Source organism: Balaenoptera physalus (genome assembly GCF_965194825.1).
Source record: "Balaenoptera physalus genome assembly, chromosome: 2".
Taxonomy (NCBI): domain Eukaryota; kingdom Metazoa; phylum Chordata; class Mammalia; order Artiodactyla; family Balaenopteridae; genus Balaenoptera; species Balaenoptera physalus.
Genome location: NC_138883.1, coordinates 148374575 through 148386867, shown reverse-complemented (window position 1 = coordinate 148386867; position 12293 = coordinate 148374575). Strand labels below are relative to the sequence as shown.

Below are 12293 nucleotides of genomic sequence, written 5' to 3'. Positions count from 1 at the left end.
TGGCTATTGTTATAGTAAAAACATTTGAAATGTTGATAGCACATATTTAATTGATTTTTATTTATTTATTTTTAGGCTGCGTTGGGTCTTCGTTGCTGCACATGGGCTTTCTCTAGTTGTGGAGAGCCGGGGCTGCTCTTTGTTGCGGTGCGCGGGCTCTAGGTGCGCGGGCTTCAGTAGCTGTGGCATGAGGGCTCAGTAGTTGTGGCTCGCGGGCTCTAGAGCGCAGGCTCAGTAGTTGTGGCGCACGGGCTTAGCTGCTCCACGGCATGTGGGATCTTCCCGACCAGGGCCCGAACCCATGTCCCCTGCATTGGCAGGCGGATTCTTAACCACTGCGCCACCAGGAAAGTCCCGATAGCACATATTAACTTCTTATGGTGGGTGGTACGTGTTTTCAGATTGTAATTGTTTTTTTCAATTGCAGTTAGGTTGAGAAGGTGGTGAACCGTTATTATAAAGACTGGATTCTTTCTTGGTTTATTATTCCTAATTCTTAAGATACCACACTGATTTCTAGGACCAAGAAAAATCTGGAGGCAAGAGATTAGAGGCACTAGGCCCTTGGCAAATTCTAATATTTTATTATTCAAGAAAAATGCAGTTTTAACTACTATGCTTACGGGAGTTTGGAATGTCGGTCCACTGGACCTCCTTGGGACTCTGTGTGGAGATGGGGGAGGAGGGTGTTTCCGGGCAGTCTCTGTAGATGAATGGTCCTCAAGTAGATGGTGGTGTGATGGGAATCCCACCCCTGTGTCCTCTTGGCTCTGGTGGTGGCACTGATCTCTGCACGCCCCAGAGATGCAACTCTGCTTTTGGCTTAATAGCTTTTGGGCTGGTAGGAAAGTGTGAGGTCCTCCACTAGACCAGTGGCTCTCAACTGGGGGCGACTGTGCCCTCCAGGGGACACCGGGCATCGTCTGTAGGCGTTTTCATTGTCATGACTAAGGTGGGTAGTGGGTGCTACTGGCATTTAGTGAACGGAGGCCAGGGATACAGCTGAGCATCCTCTAATGCACAGCCTGGGCATCCCACCCCGAGGAAAGAGTTACACGGCCCGGATGTCAATAGCGAAACCCTGCCGTGTGTGGTGTTGCAGTTGTTGGAGCCGGAAGGCCCTGGACTTAACATGCCGCCTTACCAAGAGCCTTTGGTAGTGACGTTCTACATAAATACCTATTATTTCATCTCAAGTGTCACTGGAGTCAAGATTTGAGAATTGCTAGTGTCAAATAGGTAACACTTTTATGAGTTTTCCTGGTATTTCATGTGTTCAGGACCAGCGTAAACCCTATCCTGCTCTTTTATTGAGGCAAACAGTTCGTGAAATCGTTTGCAGTTACAGTGTCATCTAATCCTCACCGTGTTCCTAGGTGGGGCTCTGAGCCCCAGAGAGGTTAAGAAATGCTTTAAGTCACACAGTTGGAGGTGGGAGATTTGCTTCAGGCTTAGAATAATGCATGCTGTTTAGCTTGAAATAATTTGTGAAATCTGACATCCAAATGCTTAAAAGCCAGAAAATTATTTTCCATATCGTGTATTTTTCAGAGCTAAAGACTGGGCGGGACAGTCTGTGAGAGTGTGTAGAGACCCCCGGGCTGTGTTCTCCCGGGTCCTGCTGCTGTTTTCACTGACCCACGCAGTGGAAGAGGAGGAGGCGGCCTGTGGCGGGCAGGGCCAGCTTTCTACGGTGCTGCTGGTCAACCTTGGCCGCATGGAGTTTCCCAGGTATACCGTCAGTCGGAAAACCCAAATCTTCCAGGATAGAGAGGATCTCATCAGGTAAGGGCGTGTTTGCTCCCTATGAAATCTGTGTATTTTAAAATTTATGTAGAAGTCTTTGTTATTATTTTTTGCCATCCACCACAGAAACATGAGTTCATAGCCAAAATCGTTTTTTTTTTTTTAATTTATTTATTTTTAAATTTTTGGCTGTGTTGGGTCTTTGTTGCTGCACGTGGGCTTTCTCTATTTGCAGCAAGCAGGGGCTACTGTTTGTTGCGGTGCGCGGGCTTCTCGTTGCGGTGGCTTCTCTTGTTGCGGAGCACAGGCTCTAGGCGCACGGGCTTCAGTAATTGTGGCTCACGGGCTCTAGAGCGTAGGCTCAGTAGTTGTGGTGCACGGGCTTCGTTGCTCCGCGGTATGTGGGAATCTTCCCGGACCAGGGCTCGAACCCGTGTCCCCTGCATTGGCAGGCGGGTTCTTAAGCACTGTGCCACCAGGGAAGTCCTCACTTTTGATTCTTGATTTAAGGTTTATGACTCAAATTTAGCAGAAATTGATTCTGATGTTTGATTTTAGGAAAGTTGTTTAAGTGTTGTCTAGTATGTGCTTTAAAAAAATAAACTATTGAGATTATTGTATCAAAGCAGGGTCAGTATAAACTGATTTTAGCCCATTTTGCTGTAGTTATCAGGAAGTTCAATATCCTGTGTTCAGTTATAATAACTTTTTTAGTCAAATCTTCTAGTAAGAATATTTCTTCTGACTGTGTTTTCTTTTGTCTCATGTCATTTTACGTCTTCGTTTTTAGTGACTTGGTGCTGTTCTCTTTGGTGAGAACTCTGAAGCCAGGTTCCAGTCTCTCTAATGAACCATGAATCTACTCTGTGCCTCAGTTTACTCATCTGCAAAATGGGGAGATAATAGTACATTCCCACTGATATGTGTAGTGTGCTTAGAGCCTGGCCTGTGGGGATTGCTCAGTGCGTCTTAGTGGTATAATTGTCATCATTACCGCATATCTAAGGGAGGTTGCTTTTCAGTTCTATGGTTGACAAAACCATGGTTGACAAGTTCAAAAGTGGGGAGGCTAGGGAGAAAAAATAAACCATCACGTCTTTTTTTTAGAAAGTAGGTATCCTATAAATGTTAAAAATAAGTCAAAGTTCTTTTGTTATGCAGAGGGCTGTAGCACGTAAATGAAATCTGGTTGAAGTGACTTCAGGAAGGGTGATTATACAACACCAGTAACGTGGCACCTGGCCTGAGGAACCTTTCCCACCACCTTGGTACTTGAAATAATTGATCCTTTCTTTTCTCTTCTCATTTATTCAGTGCCCATGGGTTGAGTGTTGAGTACCTATTATGTGCCATGTGGTGGAGTTGCAGTGTGAACAGATAGGGTCTTTGCCGCCGTGGTGTTATGTTTTACTGGGGAAGATGGGAAAGAAAACAGAATAATATGATAACTGCGGGGCAGGCTGGAGAAGTCCTGTGTAGATAGCGTGAGGCAGAGAGTGTCCCCGAAAGGTTGGGATTGAGGCTTGAGAATGAGGAGGAGCCAGTCCTGCAGGGGTCTGGGTGCCCGCGTCCAGGCTCTGTGGGTAGGAGAGAGCTTGCCGATCTCTGGCCGGAACCTCAGGGGCCATGTGAAGGGGAGGTTGGGCAGGACCGCAGGTCAGGGGACGCTGGGCCTCAGAGCCCTTGTGAGCTGACTGGGTCATATCCGCTGAGGATGGGGAGCTGGGGAAGGGGTTTAGGCAGGTGAGGGATCTGGTGCACGTTTTACAAAAGCGTCCCGTGGAGTGGTGGCGGGGGGGCGGCAGGAGACTAATTGAGCCTTGGTGGTCCGGATGGAGGTCTTGGCTGGGCTGGCAGTGGTGGGCATTGTAGAGAAGTGAACGTGCGAGATGTTTTGGGGCAGAAAAGACGAGACGATTCTGATTACATTGTGATTGTGATAGTGATTAGATTTGTGGGGAGGTAAGGAGTGAGTCAGGGATGACTCTGGAGTTTTGGCGTGGGTGGTGGTGCCATCAGATGAGATAGGGGACTTGCGGGGAGGGCTGGGATGCCGGGTGGGGATGCCCCCAGCCCCATGACTGAAGCTGCCCCGTGTGGTACTGGGTGTGCCGTCAGGAGCCCAGGAAGGAGCTCGGCCTGGAGAGGAATTGGAGTCACCAGCACGCGGCCAGGGATGAAGTTCCCGAGGGAGAAGAGGAGGAAGGAGCTTGGCAGCCAGCGCCGAGGGGTTGGGCAGCACGGAGGAGCCGCTGCGAGGGCGGCAGGGAACCAGGGGTGTGTGTGGTGGGCGGACCCGGAGAGGAAGGTGTGTCAGGATGGGGCTCGATTGAACGCCGGAGGAAGGGCAGTGAGGTCGAGTGGGATGGCCCATGGGGGTGGGCGGTGGATGGCAGGAGCCGTGCGCGGGGAGGGGAAGGTCGGTTCCAATGGGCTTCGGAGAAGCAGCCCCTGCTGTGGCGGCCTGCGATGGCAAGGAGGCCTAGTTCCCTGGTGTCTTAAGGGTGGGAGATTCTCGGGGGTGTGTGTGTGTGTTTGTGCACGTGCACGTGCAGATAAACCCATAGAAAGGGAGAGGCAGACGGTGGAGGAGGAGGAGGGGACCCCCTGGGACCCGGAGCACCTGCGGGAGGACTGGGGTGTGGGCAGCGCTGAGGCTGCCGCGGTGGAGGCTGGGCACCCCTCGAGCAGGGCTGGGCGGAGGTGTGCGAGCACGTGCCGAAACCAGCCGGCCTGGCTCTGCGATCGTCTTCAGCACGATTCGGGCAGTTGGTGCAGGCCCAGAGGAGTGAGCGGCCAGGGCACCCCCACCAGGGTGGGGCTGTGGCCGGTGTGTGTTCTTCCCCTGGCGGGGTCCGCTTGCCCCGGGCGAGGTCCGTGGGCCTGCAGGACGGGAGGCGCTATGGCTGGGACAGGGGCCGCGCTGAAGGTCGGGCCTTGGTGAAGGTGGGGAGTTGCTGTCAGCAGTGAAAGAGCTGGAAGGATTGGGGGCGGGGTCAGTGGAGGAGATGCTTGAAGTCAGCATCTTGAGGGTGACTCGGTCCATCGGGGACAGAAGGTCTCAGTGGCCACGAGCACGTGGGTGGCTGAGAAGAGGTTGGAGAATTGTGTTATCGGGGAGGAAGGAGGTGGAGAATTCTGAAGTCGTGGCCATCGTGGCGGGAGACCCAGGGAGACCAAGGCAGAGGGGACGGGGACAGGGGTGGGGGGCGCTGGCAGGTGCCCGCAAGGACGAGGCGTGGGCTTCGGAGGTGGGGGCTTTCAAGGAGGGAAGGAGGATTTGGAGGCGGAGGTGGGAGGGAGGAGGATGCTTCCATCCGTCTGGGCCCTGCGTGAGGAGAGCCGTCCCTGCTTGAGGGGAGCTGCGGGGAAGCCGTGCTCTCAGCCAGGTGTAGGGAGGGCAGGAGACAGAGGGCAGAGGTCGGGGTACAGAAGGGATGCTCTTCTTGGCAGTGCGGGGGTGGGGGGAGGGAGGGCTGGTGACCGTGCAGGCGGTGATGGTGGCACCGTGGGGCTGGCGCTGGGCTCGATGGGCTCGTGGAGAGGGGGCTTGGTTCAGGTGAGCGGGAGGGCACTCCTGCCGGGCAGGCCAGCCTCCGGGCACCCCTCCCTGTTTCTCTTTCCTTATCGACCTTAGAATTGTCCAGTTGCACATTATAAGAGAGTTAGATCGAAGAGTTCATGAGCAAATTTTTATATTTAGAGGCCATTTCTTGCACTCTTTTTAAAAAAAAAAATTATTTTATTCAAGTATAGTTGATTTACAATGTTAATTTTTGCTGTACAGCAAAGTGATTCAGTTCTACATATATGTTTTACTCTTATGTGATAGTATTTGCACATATTGCTCGTGCATGCTTTTCTTTTAAGGGTGAGTCCAGAACACAATGACTGTGCCCTCGAAGTGTTAGAGAACTGATTGGGCGAATGTCTCAGGTGCACTGAGAAGTTGTCTTTCTTCACTTAAGTGTGTTCGTAACACTTCAGCATTGCCGTCTCCCAAAGCCTGTCCCTGAAGTTATTTTTGAAAATCCCAAGTAGTTCTCTTAGCTCGGGCAGCATCCCTCTAGCTACCTCTGGCTCAGTGATTAAATGACCAAATCTACGCTTGTGTGTAATTCTGAAGTCAGTTACCCGTTTACAAGGTTGCCGGATTGTTGAGTGAATGAATGAATGGATGAGCACCAAAAGTCAGAAAGGAAGTGCGGATCAGTATTACATGCATATAATGGGATGTGTTATATAACAGTGCGGTGTGAATGTTTTCATCTTTCTGGTTGGGTAGCCTGTCTGAGGAGTTCTTCTAGGCCACTCCCGTGGGGTAATACGTCAAATTATTACTGAGGTAAAATGTGACGCTCGTATTTTCAAAAGCAGAGTTAGATGTGGCGGGCAGGATGTGGAATTTTGTGTGTCAGTGATCATTCACCCCTGAAGCTTGGATGGCCTGGTCCCCCCCTTGCAGGTATGCAGCGGCCGCGCACATGCTGAACGACATCTCCACTGCGATGGCCAGCGGGGCCTGGGAGGAAGCCAGGGAGCTCGCTCGGTGCGCAAAGCAGGATTGGGACGGACTGAAAGACCACCCGTCCCTGAGGTGAGGTGGCTCTCGGGTCCCTGTCAAAGTTTACTGACTAGCCGAGTTGTTCTAACTGCTTAAGGTCTTTCTTTTCATGAAGAGCGCACTCCTTTTGTTCTGTGGTGAAACCAACATGTGCAGGTGAATTTCCTCCTTGCTTTGCATGGAGTCAAAGTGCTGGGTGAATAGAAGGGCACGTCTGGAGGTTTGGAGTGAATTTATACACTTGGTCCCTGTGTGGCAGACAGTAGCTTGCCACCTTTGGGTGGGCTGGCCTCTCTGGGGGTCGGTCAGCTGAATTTTACTGTGGGGGAAGCCCAGCCGCAGGACAGAAGCTGTGGGAACTGTGCCAGGTGTCTTCTTTCTGCTGGAAATTCCAGCAGCTGTAAAATTCTGAAAAAGAAAATGAACATTTACCTCGAAAGTTCAAGTACACAGCACGTGATCCTTCATTTTGTTTGGTTTAATAAATGTTAAACATATTCCGTATGGTTAAGAGATTTTTTTCCTTTCTTTGTTACATAGTGATGAGAAAAATTAGTATTATTAAATATCTTTTACAAAAAAAATTTGGAACTGAAGTCCATGCAGAAATAATATGGACTTAAAAACCATAGCCAGGAAAATGACGTTTACTGTTAAGAAAAAATAACTGAATATTTTGTCCGTATTTTGTTTGGGAGTAACTCAGACAAAATTGAGCCATTTACTTAAAGGCCTTTCTAGAAAGGAGACGACCAGTCGTCTTCTTACCCTGTGATGTGCACATACATTGGAGGATTTTCTTAAGATAATTCAGGAAAATTTGTTAACGTTTCTCAGACCAAGCAGAAGAAAAATGTTTAAAGCAAGTTAATAGGTGATTTTCTTTGTTTAAAAAAAAGAAAAGACCTCGTGGCCAGGAAGTTGGGTTCCTGTAGGACAGAGGCTGGTAGCCTCTTCTGTGGAGGTCCAGCTGGGCGGTGGTCAGGCTGTGCCAGCCACATGCTCACTGGCCTCTGCTGTCCTGCCGTGAACGTGCCTGGCCCCCCCCCCCACCCCCTGGAGTGAGCGGGGGGGGCTGTCCCAGTGCAGGGGTGTTTGCCCACACCGAAATGTGAGTTTCATGTAATTTTCACAGGCCACAGACTATTTTTCTCCTTTTGACTTATTTTAACCATTTAGAAACGTGGAAATCACGCTGGGTTTGTATAAAATCATGTGGGGGCCCTGCGTCTGGCCCGAGGGCGGGCGTTTGCTGACCTCCAGCTCTCATTTCTCACCGCTGTCTGGGGGACCTTGGAAAGGTGGCTGTGAGAGCGTAGATTTGTGGTGTAGAAAACTGCACACGACAGGCAGTGTTCAGAATATATCTTCTTAAAAGGTAGGAATTCAGTCTGCTTTGTCATTTCTTGTGATTGTCTTACAATACATAAACCAAAGCGCTAAACTGCTGGTGTACGTCTTCGTCCTAGATACCATGAGAAATTACCACTCTTTCTCCGGTGTTTTACCGTTGGTTGGGTTTATACAAGGATTTTGTCCCGAACTGTTGAAATACTGCAGAGACTTCACATGTACAAGGTGAGTGCACAAGCCCCTTCACCCGGCTCTTACTGAGGGGGACCTGCCTGGCTCTTGACTTCTCCCAAGTGATTGGTCAGCACCCGGTGATGCGACGAGGGCCTGCTTCCCGTGGGCACCTGCCATCTCCTGGTCAGTAGGAAGATGGCCAAGGGCGACCTGCTGTTCCGCCAGCTGTGAGCTGACGCCTATGCACCAGGATGGCCAGGTGACGGTCAGCGCCCCGCAGGGAGCCGCCGGTGGTCTCTGCAGCCAGAGCTTAGCCGCCGTCAGAACCCACTGTGTGACAGGGAGGGTCTCCCCAAACCCCTGAGGCAGAAACCTCACCTCTGCTTGTGTTTCCCTGACAGCAGTAGTGCACGGTCTGGAAATAATTTATAATCACGAATGAAAAGTTCGGTCCTATCCCTCCTCGTATTAAACATTGTGAGATTACTGGAGTTAGCTTCTGTTGTGTTGACACTTGTGTAATTGAAACATGGTGTTTTACAAAGAGAATGTGCTAGGGCTGGGCCAGTGGGTCCCCCAAGAGGGGTCTGTGCCCCCCCCCCGCCCCGCCCAGAGGCCCTGTGGGGTTGGCTTTGGGGAATCTGCGAGTGTGTCTATGGGGTTTGTGCCTTTTTCTCAGGAGATGCGTTAGATCCTTCAAAGAGATCCGGGAACCACCAAAGATGAACATGAAGCGTGACCAGTAAACCTAGACCAGAAAGTCCCCCTGTTGAGGTGGGGTGTTTGGGTGAAGACCCCGTCATTCCTGTCCTCCCCCCTGCCCCTCACAGCCTCGGCCCTGTGACCGGCTGGGTTCCCAGAAGCACATGGGCCTGCAGCCCAGCCACTGCTCCTGACCAGAGTCTGACCGTGTCCGGCCTGCACTGCCGACCTGGTTTGCAGAGAGTGCCGTGGGGAATCACAGAGCTGCACAAGGTGGCGGGGGGCCTGCTGAGAAGTAGGGGGCGCCTCTGGAGCTCAGGCCACTCCCGAGGGACGTCCCAGGGCCCCTCTTGGCAGTCCGGGTCCTGAGCCTTACTTTAGAATGGAGAGGGATGCTGTATAGGTATACTTTGCCAATTTTCCTGACTACTCAGTATAATGGCAGACTCTTGGTGTGTAGGCTTCTAATGCGCGTCCCTTGTTGTTGTCACAGGAAGCCGTCAAGGAGCTTGAAAACCTTTTGTCCCAGAAAGTGTACTGTCCTGACAGCAGAGGCCGGTGGTGGGACCGGCTGGCTCTCAACTTGCACCAGCACCTGAAGCGCCTGGAGCCGGTACTCAGCCGCGGGAGCTGCCCAGCCTTTGTTCAGTTTGGCATACGTTTAAAAATATAGCAAACTGTTAATACCTTAAAAATCTAAATGTAATTAGAACGTTGATTTCTTTTTTTTTTAACTTTTATTTTATATTGGACTATGGTTGATTTAGAACATTGGTTTCTTTTTTTTTTTAATTTTTAAATTTTTGGCTGTGTTGGGTCTTCGTTGCTATGTGCGGGCTTTCTCTAGTTACAGCGAGCGGGGGCTACTCTTCGTTGTGGTGCGCGGGCTTCTCATTGCGGTGGCTTCTCTTGTTGGGGAGCATGGGCTCTAGGTGTGCGGGCTCAGTAGCTGTGGCTCGTGAGCTCTAGAGCACAGGCTCAGTAGCTGTGGCGCACGGGCTCAGTTGCTCCGCGGCATGTGGGATCTTCCCGGACCAGGGCTTGAACCTGTGTCCCCTGCATTGGCAGGCGGATTGTTTTTCTTTTTAGACGAGAGTGAGTTTATTGAGAACAAAGAGCAGAGTTAGTGAGGGCGCTGCCAACACAGCCGGCCGACCTCCTGATAGACCAGGGAGAGCCGACCGGCAGGCGGATTCTTAACCACTGTTCCACCAGGGAAGCCCCTGGTTTCTTTTTTTAAAAAGTTTTATTTTATATTGGACTATGGTTGATTTAGAACGTTGATTTCTTAAACATCCTTCTTTGTCCGTGTTCTTCCAACCCCAGAAGAAGTAGTAGGGGCGCGAACATGGGGGCGACAGTGGGGTTGGCGGGTGTGTCGGCAGCGGGACCGTGTCGGGATTCAGGGATGAAGTTCTAGGGGTGGAGGGAGCTGGAGGGTTAGATGTGTCCGCCTTCACACTGTTTTGGAAATGGTGGTTTTGGAAATGGTGGTTGTATTCACTCGTTGCCCGGGGCCTCCTGGTAGAAAGATGGATGGAAGGCGTTCCTCCCGCCGTGAGACATGGTGTCTGACTCAGCAGGGCGGATGCCTTCCCTTCCAGGCGCTGCCTTCTCTGTGGCGGAGACCTTGTGAGTCTGAGGACACCGTTGGCTGCCAGCTGCTGCAGCCAGCAGGGCGGGGCCTCCCGAGGTGGCGACAGTGGCCCTCTGTGTGGCCACCTGCGGTCCCCGTCCCTGCCAACCTCGTGTTTGCATTGAGCAGAGGGCACTACGGCTCTGGGAGCTTTTGTTTTTCCAGGGGCAGGTCAAGTGAATCAGGATGATGGAGGGCTGGAAAATTTGACCACAGGGGTGGACGATGACATACTATTTTTACTGCCTTAACCTGAAAAGATGCCTTGTCACCTCAGGTGCTTCCAGCCGGGAGAGCTGTTTCCTCTCCTGGAGGCAGGTTTGGTGCTCCCCGCCCGGCGCTGATTCGGGCTGACAGGGCAGGAGAGGCCTCTGGTGGCCCCTCACCCAGCGGGGACAGAGGGTGTGTGCACGCTGCCTGTCTCATTGAAATAAAGGTTCCAAAGAGTTGATAGACTTTCCCCTTGCTCGGATCTGCTGATAGGAGCGTTCACTCATACTCAGAGGTTATCTTTGAGACAGATGGAAAACCCTCGTTCCTTTTCGCCTTTTCCCAAAGATCTTCCCGGCCATGCTCATAACCCGTTATTTTGTCACCGTTCCTTCCTTCTCTACATCAGTCTCCAGGGAGGGCACCTGCCAGCCCAGCAGAGGCTCATGCCTGCAGGTGCCCAGCAGTTGGCCAGGCCAGGCGGAGCCCGAGGCCGCCCCTCCCTGTGGCCAGCCCGGCTCCCACGGGGCTACAGAGCCGGCCCAGGGCCTCATTCTCTCCTTGATTCCTCTGGACCACCCCACTCTGATGGCCTGATCTTCACTGATTTTCAGGGCTTTTGTTTTACTTTTTATTCTTTTATTGTAATAAATATATACGACAAAGAAAACTTGCAGTTTAACCATCTCTAGGTATAGAGTTCAGTAGCGTTAATCATACAGCTGATCCTTGAACAACTCGGGGATCGGGGCGCCGACCCCCCCTGCCCCTGCACAGTCAGAAATCCACGGATAACTTTGTAGTTGGCCCTCCATTTCTGAGGTCCTGTGTCTGCAGATCCAACCCGCTGTGGACCGTGCAGTGCTGTAGTCTTTACTGGAAGAAATCTGTGCGTGTGTGGACCCGAGCAGTTCAGAACCGTGTTGTTCAAACATCAGCACTGTCTGTTCCCCAAATTTTTCATCCTCCAAACAGAAACTCTGCTCCTTTGAAACAGTTACTCCTGTTCCCTCCTGCCCTGGTTCCTGGTTCCCGGTTCCCTGTTCCCTGTTCCCTCTAATCTGCTTCTGTCTCTAGGAATCTGCCTGTTCTGGGTATTTCCATGAAATACCCAGAAGTGGAATCATGTAATCTTTGTCCTTTTGTGCCTGGCTTATTCCCCTCAGCATAACGTCCTCAAGGTTCATCCATGTTGTAGCAGGTGTCAATGTCCTTCCCTTTCAAGGCTGAATAATAACTCCATTGTGTAAACGGACCACGTTGTGTTGATCCATCCATCTGTAGATGGACACTTGGGTGGTTCCTACTTTTTGGCTGTTGTGAATAGTACTACTGTGTACAAATACCTGTTTGAAACTCTGCTTTCAGTTGTGGTGGGCGTGTACCTGGATGTGAGGTTGCTGGGTCACGTGGTAATTCCGTGTATGACTTTGTGAGGAACTGCCAAACTGTTTTTCACAGTATTTGGATCATTTTTCCATTGTTGCCAGCAAAGCATGAGGGCTCCAATTTCTCCCACATCCCCGCCAACACTTTTTATTGTCCATTTTTCTGAGTACAGTCATCCTAGTGGGTGTGAAGTGGTATCCCATGTAGTTTTCAGTATTTTTGTTTATTTGTCCAGCCCTGAATAACCTTAGAAAATGCGTAACTCCTTCAAACTTAAGATTCTTCTCCCTATAAATGAGGCTCCCTGGGACTGGGAGGTGGTCAGACGGCCAGGCTCCTGCCCTAGAGGTGCCTGCTCTGCATTCCGAGCCCCTGGGTGGTGCCCCGAGCGCGCCCCGGACCAGGTCCCTCTCCCCAGCCGCCTCCGTCTCCTGAGTGTGTGGCAGCTGACATGGGCTGTGTCCACACGTGTGACCAGGACATAGTGTCGGGAGCACGGCTGCTCGTGCCCCAGACATT

The 12293-nt window shown here is 51.5% G+C and overlaps 1 protein-coding gene across 8 annotated transcripts in view; it reads left to right on the top strand.

The window, feature by feature from the left end:
* The window catches only part of FAN1 (FANCD2 and FANCI associated nuclease 1), a 29581-nt gene that overhangs the window by 8223 nt on the left and 9065 nt on the right, over positions 1–12293 (top strand). For 7 of the 8 annotated variants that reach the window (XM_082448592.1, XM_082448590.1, XM_082448586.1 and 4 more), the window contains exons 5-8: positions 1552–1785; positions 6212–6343; positions 7780–7888; positions 9033–9152. In XM_082448592.1, the coding sequence (XP_082304718.1) occupies positions 1552–1785; positions 6212–6343; positions 7780–7888; positions 9033–9152 (595 nt within the window). Of the gene's footprint in view, positions 1–1551; positions 1786–6211; positions 6344–7779; positions 7889–8516; positions 8612–9032; positions 9153–12293 lie in introns of those variants that run through there. The other variant, XR_014260295.1, reaches the window with a different exon arrangement.